The sequence below is a fragment of the Sinocyclocheilus anshuiensis genome, unplaced genomic scaffold (genome assembly GCF_001515605.1).
Source record: "Sinocyclocheilus anshuiensis isolate Anshui unplaced genomic scaffold, SAMN03320099.WGS_v1.1 scaffold1655, whole genome shotgun sequence".
In the NCBI taxonomy this organism is placed as follows: Eukaryota; Metazoa; Chordata; class Actinopteri; order Cypriniformes; family Cyprinidae; genus Sinocyclocheilus; species Sinocyclocheilus anshuiensis.
The window spans coordinates 67,418-76,124 of NW_015548277.1; the positions used below are offsets into that span (position 1 = coordinate 67,418).

At 36.5% G+C, this 8,707-nt stretch overlaps 1 protein-coding gene across 1 annotated transcript in view; it reads left to right on the forward strand.

The window, feature by feature from the left end:
- Positions 1-8,707, forward strand: part of LOC107655786 (uncharacterized) — a gene marked incomplete at its 5' end in the record, with an annotated part of 31,156 nt that overhangs the window by 12,699 nt on the left and 9,750 nt on the right. The window contains 4 exons of the mRNA XM_016443367.1: positions 3,423-3,524; positions 4,439-4,783; positions 7,252-7,599; positions 8,407-8,705. Of these exons, the coding sequence (XP_016298853.1) occupies positions 3,423-3,524; positions 4,439-4,783; positions 7,252-7,599; positions 8,407-8,705 (1,094 nt within the window). The remainder of the gene's footprint in view (positions 1-3,422; positions 3,525-4,438; positions 4,784-7,251; positions 7,600-8,406; positions 8,706-8,707) is intronic.

Below are 8,707 nucleotides of genomic sequence, written 5' to 3' on the forward strand. Positions count from 1 at the left end.
TCTGTGAAAAAAAAAAAAAAAAAAAAAAAGGACATCTGGAAATATTCAAATATTTGTATTAAGTTACATTTTTTCCAACCCACTATTAGAAAACACACACAATTTCCACAATATTAGTATTTATAAATATGTAAACTTAGCATAAGAGAAACATTTCAATTTGTACATTTATTTGTAGAGTGTTTTTTACTATATCATTCCAAAAAAAAACGTTAAAAAAATAGTTAATTCTAAAAAAAAATTATAAAAAAAAAAATTAAATACATTTAATAGAAACTCTAACTTTGACAGACTTAATAAAAAATTGAATAGTTTTGTAAAAATACTTTAAAAATATTTATATCTAATAAAATATTTATCTTCCCATTTTGTGTAGCTAACTACCACCTTAAAAAACTGCTTTATTATAGTTTATCTACTGAATCTGGCAAGCCACAGATTCAAAACAGCTTCCCCAACACTGAATCCTGGCAATAGAAAGCTTTGGGGAAATGACTCAATTTACAGACCCATTAATTCAAGCCGAATGCTACTGTATGTGAAAGAGAGACAATGGCAATGTTTTATTGAGCAGAAGCCAGATGAGCCAGGAAGATTAAATGCGGCGTTGATTTCAAAACCGCCTCACAAATCCTTATTTTACGAGCCCTCTTCCACAGCGCGCTGGGATTTTGGAGCGGAGCGCTACTCCTGTGTGTGTCGTATTTATCCCCGTACGTTTTATAATGCCTGCTCTCGTTGTGGAAGGAAGATCAACCGAGAAAGAGGATAAATCTCGTTTGTGGTCTCCTTTCAGCAGTTTGCTCTTCGAAGTCAGCAGCTGCCGGGTTTACAAGGGTTTTGACGGGCGTGAGACTGAGTTTTCTTAGCCTGTGAACGTTTCACTTTTTACAAGGTTGCGCTGTGTGGAGGTGATTGTTCCTCTGAGACCCTGACGCTCAAAGAGCGGGAACACGGTAGCGCTGTGGAAGCGTCTCACAGGAGGAATCCAGAGCAGTAAAACTTACATTTACACAGAAACGCCTGATCCAGAGGCCCTCGTTTATTAGGACTACACCACAATGTTAATATGTTTAGACACAACACACACACTTTAAACCACGTCCTTCTGCTCCAGAGGAATGTGTGGAGGCCCTGAGAGGAGGAAGAACATGCCGGGTGTCCCATATCAAACTCCCTCCTCTCGGGCCACAGATTCTTCTCTGTTAGGACATACAGCTGGACCTTTAGACCTTTGCGTTCAGTATTAAACCACTGTGTCTTAACGGCATTCATGGAGTAGACAGTGTGTGAATTTTTGCGGCCTGGGTCTAACACGCTCACTCATTTAACATGTATTATAATGAGATCTTCGGAGGGTGATAAAAACTCAGTTGAGCCCTAAATATGGCTCCTCGGGGTCGCGTTGTGCTTACATTCTGAAAGTAGACTGGCGCAATTCACATGCTCATTTATCACTATCAATAGCAAAGTAAGGGAACAAGGGGAAGTGACCATTAAGAATATCAGGAAAAGAACACAGTTACGCATAATAGCTCTTCTTGCATTTAACATGGTCATCATTTGGCCCTAGCAGTTATGTTGTAAAAAGCCAAAGCTAATCTTCACCATCTGCAGTTCACCTAAGGGAGCACTAAAAATGCTAAAAGATCAACAATAAGAAAATATAAATATGTAGCATTTGTGTTAAACAGGATACAGCGATTAACCAAAGGCACTTCTGAACAGATGCCCATCATGAGTAAGACTCACAACCCTTATCTGAAAGTTCACATGCTAATGTGAAGTCTGGCGATTTGCTAAGCTAGACCAGGGGTTTTCAAACTGGGATCCAGAGACCCAAAAGATACTTCAAGAGCATTCTAGGGGGTCTGCAGGAAATTTGACAAAAAGATTTGACAAAATTAATTTTAGGGCTGTCAAAGTTAAAGCTGCTTTGAAGCAATATTTAGTGTGCAAATAGCTATACAAATAAGTTTTAGATTTTCTAGTGAAAGAAATACCTAAATGAATAAGAAAGCCAAAATATTAAAGGTCATGGATGTATATTTACTGAATAATTCACTATTTTGTAGAGGGGGGCCAAAATGAACATTTCGATTCAGAACCAAATTACAGGGGGTAATAATGACTTCTGAAAGATGACAGTATCATAATGTTATTTTTACACAGAGATTGGTAAGTCTGTTAGTAAAATCTGTTGACTTTAGTTATCTTTGTAGCATTATGTGCCCTTTGTGACTATTCAAAAATGTAGAAAATGCACTTTTCAAGTTTTTTTGGCCAAAGTTTGCATGCCCGTAACTCAAGAAGTATTAAATATATCCTAATATCCTCTTAGATTTTGGTTCTTAAACTTTTCTTTTGGTATCTTTATTTTGAAATGGTGTGGAAGAGAGTGCTGTTCTCTCACTCCCCCACCTTCATTTGCTGCTGGTACTGAGAATCGAACCTATGGCCTTCGGGTTATAAGTCTGACTCTGTAATCATTAGGCCACAACTATTCCTTTGAAGAGCAAATAATGTTGAAACTAGAAATGTAGCTTGTTCCCCTAAATCAAAATAATTGCAAATGGACATACCTGTCTCAGAGGCAAAAATACAAAGAATGGTCAAGTTGAGGAATATTAACTTAATCTCACAGGTCTATTCATAAGATTTTATGTTTGAATCAATTTTAGGGAAATTTGGAAGAAGGGATTTTTGTTCATTTTAAGTGCTTCTGAAGCTACCAAGAGATTAAAATAGGAGTATTGTATCTACTTGTTTGAAGCAAGTTTCATGTTTAATTAGGGTTGGAGCTAAACTATGCAGGACAGTGGCTCTCCAGGAGCTGAGTTAGCCTAACACCTGTGTTCTAAACTCTGAGTAAATCGAATCGTTGGTATTGCATACATTATACCAGTGGTTCCCAACCACGTTCCTTGGGGCCTCTGGTTGAGTTGACATGGAAGGACTGCAATTATAATTGTAATTCTCTCTTTTAGTTTATTTGTAAAGCACATTTCACTGTACATACTGTTCTAAAACATCTAAAAGTAAAAGCACCTTACAACCCCTAGTAAATTCATTGAAAAGCCTATATTTAAATCCTTATTTTCCTTTCATTCATTCCCAAACTTACATGAAAAAGAGATAGAAATATTTTAACAATAATTATTGATCCAGGATATCAAGAGTTTTCATTATTGCTTAGACATTCATTTTAAAAAGGAAAAAAAAAAAAGAGTCGTGGCATGTTATTGCCTGAAGCATAATGTGAAGAAAGAGCAAATGGATAATCTTTAGGTTTATTAGACATTCATTATTATGATCACAAAACAACACACAATTAGTAGAAATGGTATTTCAAGGACAATATACTGGGAATGGTACACATTACTGTTTCTCTTTGTTCAGTAACTGATGTCTGTGTTTTTCAGGGTTCTCTGTTTTACACATAATGGTGTTGATTCTCTGTGTTTCTGCATCTGGATCTGCACTTCTGCTCTGCTGCCTGGTCTACTGCAGATCACCATATAAAGGTATGTGTAAAACTGGAAAATATTCTTATCAGCTCTAATTCAATGACACCTACTGGTACGAAAATGAAATAATCTTTTGGATTTAGGAATTTAGAAGTTTTTCTTTAGTCTTGTAGTTTGTGAAGTCTGTGGTGGTGAGGGAGCAATATATTGGAGGGGACAAATAGGGAAAATGTTGAGATGCCTACAGTAGATTAGGATTGGGATAAAATTGTAACTTTGTCAGTTGTGTTTAAGCTTTGAAATGGTCATGATTGCTGTGTTATATAAACTATAGAACATGTTGTGGGTGTGAGTATAATGTCCATCATATACTAGCAGTAGTTTGTTTGTTTGTATAATGAGTAGCTCAGATAGGCCAGTGTTGTGATCCTTAATTTATGCAGCATGTAGGACTAATTTGAATGGGTGAGCGGCCATTGAATCTGAAGTTGGTTGTATTTGAAATTTATCAGCAATAAAACACTCAAGCAATTATTGAAGCAACTTTAGTGAGGGTGAGAGAGAGAGGTGTGTGTGTTAATTTATATGTGTGCAAATGTGTATAAGTAAATAATGGCACTGATTCTTGGCAAAATAAAGCTTTATATTACCATAAGTGTGGACTTGGTTTAAGAAAACAGTCAATCCACTTATTTAAGATGTTTTCCCAGGCGGCTTGTGCTCAGCTGGTTGGTAAGCTGGTCTCCTATAACTTGACCAGCCAAAAAGTGTTCAAAACCCATCTAAAATCAATCAACATACCAGGCTGAGAGATCGACTTGTTTTTGTTTTCCCTGCAGGGAAATTAAACATGTTCATTGCCCTTTCCAGTACACAGTTAGTCTGTATAGTCAAAGAATTATAAAATATATGAAACCATTGTTACTTGTATAACTAAAAAGGCGTCATGCAAACATATTTTTATTTTTCAGGTTTCTTTGGCCAGCAAACCTATAACCATTATTTTAAACTGGGATCTTCAGTGGTTTTGCCCTGTCATGTTGATGAATGCTTATTAAAGAAAAAACTGAAGGTGGAATGGAGAAGAAAAGACACTAAGATGCTGGTTCATCTGTATCAGGATGGAGAGAGTCAACCAAAGAAACAGCACAAAGATTATCAGGATAGAGCTCATTTCTTTACTGACGATATTCAGCATGGAAACTTCTCCCTCCGGCTGGACGATCTGAGAGCTGAAGATGCTGGAGAATACATATGTAAAGTTTACAGTGACCTTTTTACAGTGACGAGGACAGCAGAGACAAGTTTGGAACCACGTAAGTTGATAAATAAAGGATAAAAACAAACAGAACCTACTGAACTGCTACATAACACATAACGATACTAGGGATTCACCAATCTTGATTTCTCATGGCTGATTCCAACTGCGGATTTTTTTGCAGATGCTGATAACAATTGCCCATTTTTTTAAATTGTATTAAATTTTTTAAGCAAGAGACAAGAAAGAATCAAAATATAAGTACATCACGATGTGTATTTGCTATATTGCAGGTAGATCTGTCGCCATTGAAAATTAGAGGCAGCCACTGCTTTTTAATCACAATCCAAACAAAGATGCTAAGTACATGTAGTATAAGCAGGTTTATTAAATTTAAATTAAATAAACAAAAACAGAATTGTCTGAATTTAGCTTTATGAAATTATGCTACATAAAACATATCTACACGAAACGAAAACAGCAGAAGCTCTGAATGAGACGCAGATTCACTTTCTGACAGCAGGTGGCGCTCATGTAACAGCAGCACTATAGTGTTTTCTTGGTTACCGGTGGTGAAAAAAACAGTGCAGCGCTTATAAACACTACTATGCATTATACAGAGGCAAGTTGAAAAGAAAATACCATCTAAACTGCTCTGAAGATAGTCAGTCCCACTTCATATATCCTGCACAGTTTGTTTTTCCTGACCATATATTCTTACAATTACGAAACTGTATAGGGTGAGTTAACAGTAATTTGACAGCCATTGGGTAATTTGTTTATCACATGGTCAACAGTGCTAGAGCAGACTTTTTTTGAGACAACAAACATCTGCCCTCTAATATCCATCTCTTTGACTTCCCTGATGTGCCTCTTTTACACAAAATCATTGCCTGGTTCCTGCTTTACAGTCTATCCTTCTGACAAACTGAACATGTTATATTAACGATGATACTTTACATACACACAACCTGTCACTCACATGAGATCACAGCAAGAGCAAATGACAACAATCCAATGAACCAACCAATTCCAGATGGACAAAATCAAGTCCTGCTCTACATTTTTTTTCTCATTCAAGAAGTCGTTTCACTCGGATCACAAAAGGAAAGAAAAGTCATAGATCTGGATGCAATTTCTGCTTATCCAAATCTTGTTCAGATCTTTGTCTTTTCTTGTCACATCCATTTCTTTCCTTTTGTGATGCATATCTGAATGAAAACAATGTAGGGCAGGACTTGATTTTGTCCATCTGGAATTGATTGGTTCGTTGGATTGTTGTCATTTGCTCTTTCTGTGATCTCATGTGAGTGACAGGTTGTGTGTATGTTAAGTATCAGTGTTAATATATTATTTGTTCAGTTTGTCAGCATATAGAAGGATATACCAGGCAAAGATGTTGTGTACAAGAGGCCCAACAGAGAGGTCAAAGAGATGGACATCAGGTGGCAGATATTTGTCTTTGTCAAATAAAATCTGGTTTGTCATTGTTGGCCATGTGATAAACAGATTGCACAAAGGCAGATGCTGCCAGATTACTGTAGCTCACCCTCATCTGACAGTTTAGTTACAGTAAGAACATTTGGTCAGGAAAAACAAACTGTGCAGGATATAGGCATTATACAGAAATGACATTACTGTGTATGTTAGTGCAAATCATTGGTACACAATTCCTACAGTATTATTGAGAGGCTGTCAGTTAATGACAGTTTCTACTGCCTGATTTGACAGAAAAACTCAGTGGCCTGTACCATGATGGTGGCTATACAAACTCAAGGTTACAGGATTAATTTTAAGCTGAACAAAACCAATCCAATCCAGTTTTGTTGGCACCATGATCATCAACTTTCTCTGTCAACTCAGGCGTTTATGGCGCCATATCAGTGCAAGTGAAAGTTGTGAAGTTAGTTTATATAGTTGATAGTATACAAAAGTATACAGAGACTCAAAAATGTACACTCAAGTCGTGTTTAAAGCTTTATCTATTGATTCAGAATATAACCTGCTGAGCAGGTTAGCCATGGAGCACGCGTTACTATGTATGGACTAAGAAACTTCCAGGCAGGTGTGTTGAGGCAAGTTGGAGCTAAACTCTGCAGGACACCAGCCCTCCAGGACCGAGTTTGGTGACCCCTGCCGTAATGGATCATTTAATCATTTGACAAAGTACAAAAAAAATGTCATATTTAAAAAAGAAAGAGAATGATTGATTTTGGCATTAAATGATATACAGATACAATTGCAATGCCAAATACCATAAAACATAACATTTACTTACTATGGCACACCAGCTATTCTCCCATAGAATACGCTTACATTACAATGTGATGAAGTAACAGTTAAAGTCGCGCACGCGCAGTAGAATGCCAGAACGCTGTTGCCATTACATAGCAGCTGTTGCTTAAAGTCCGTAAGTATGGCGATGGAAAAAAAAAATATATATATATATATATCAATGTATTTATTTATCTGTTTGTTTGTTTGTAGTTATTTCACATTAGAAACTTTGTGTCTGTTCCTTTACAGGATTCAAAGTGAAAGGTTCCTCTGGTCATCAGACGGTTCCTCTTGGAGGTTCAGTGGTTTTGCCCTGTCAGGTTGATGAAAGCTTGTTACAGAAAAGTCTGAAGGTGGAATGGAGAAGAACAGACTCAGAGACTCTGGTTCATCTGTATCAAGACGGTGAGAGTAGACCGAAGAAACAGCACAAAGATTATCATCACAGAGCTCATTTCTCTCCTGAGAAGATTAAAGATGGAAACTTCTCCCTCCGTCTGGAAAAAGTGAGAGCAGAAGATGCTGGAAAATACACATGTAAAGTTTACAGTGACCAGGATTGTGTGCATTCAGCTGACACAGAGGTTGAGATACTGGGTAAGTGAAAGTAGCTGGACCTGCTATTTTACACCTGGTCAATATATGATTTTAACTGAGTGGTTTAGTTACAATATAAACATTGCATTTCCAGATTAAAAAAATAATATTATGATCATTTTAGTTACTTCAGTCATAAATATAATTGTCTGATGCTATGCACCACTGAACTGGTCATATATGAATTATTCAGTTTGAAAGTGTACCAGCTACAGTACTGATAAACTTTTCTGGAGCGTAGAGGCTTTATCAGCTCTTCTGTGGGTTTGTGGTGCTGCAGATGTGAGTGTGTTTGTTGAAGTATCTGAGAGACATTTCATACAAACTTAAACTTAGATTTGAAGTTATCAGATAGTCACCACTGATAAGCTATTACTACTTCTGTAAAGCTGATTTGCAACAGTTGCATCGTGAAAAGCACTATACAAATAAACTTGAATTGAATTTAAAAATAATTGTATTAACAGATATTGCCAAAAAAAAAAAAGTGTAAAACTACAATAATAGATTATTGTGGAGTAAAAACATAAATAACAACTTGGTACAATAGTCTCCACAAAAGATTGTTCAACTCATTAATATCTAGCTAACTGCTATTAAGTCCCTCAAATAATGATTTGCATTACAATAAATACATAAATAACAAGAGGAGAAAACAAACAATAGGCTCTCACATCTTCTGTGCGCTTAATAAATGTTTGATCAAATAACGAGAATTTATACACAAACACAAATCCTTACTGTTCATTTGCCTTAACAGGTATTTCATATTAACCTTATTTATTTATTTGTTATTATTTTTTTAAGGGTTTGATGTTAAATGTTCTCGTCACACACTCGCTCCTCTGGGAGCTTCAGTGGTTTTGCCCTCTTATGGTGATAAACCTTTACCAGTGGAGGGTCTGGTAGTGCAATGGAGAAAAGGATACACTACTGTTCATCTGTATCACAATGGTCAAGCACAGACACAGCACAAAGATTATCAGGATAGAGCTCATTTCTTTACTGAGGAGATTCAACATGGAAACTTCTCCCTCCGGCTGGACGATCTGAGAACTGAAGATGAGGGACGATACACATGTACAGTTCACAATAAACAGAGATCTGT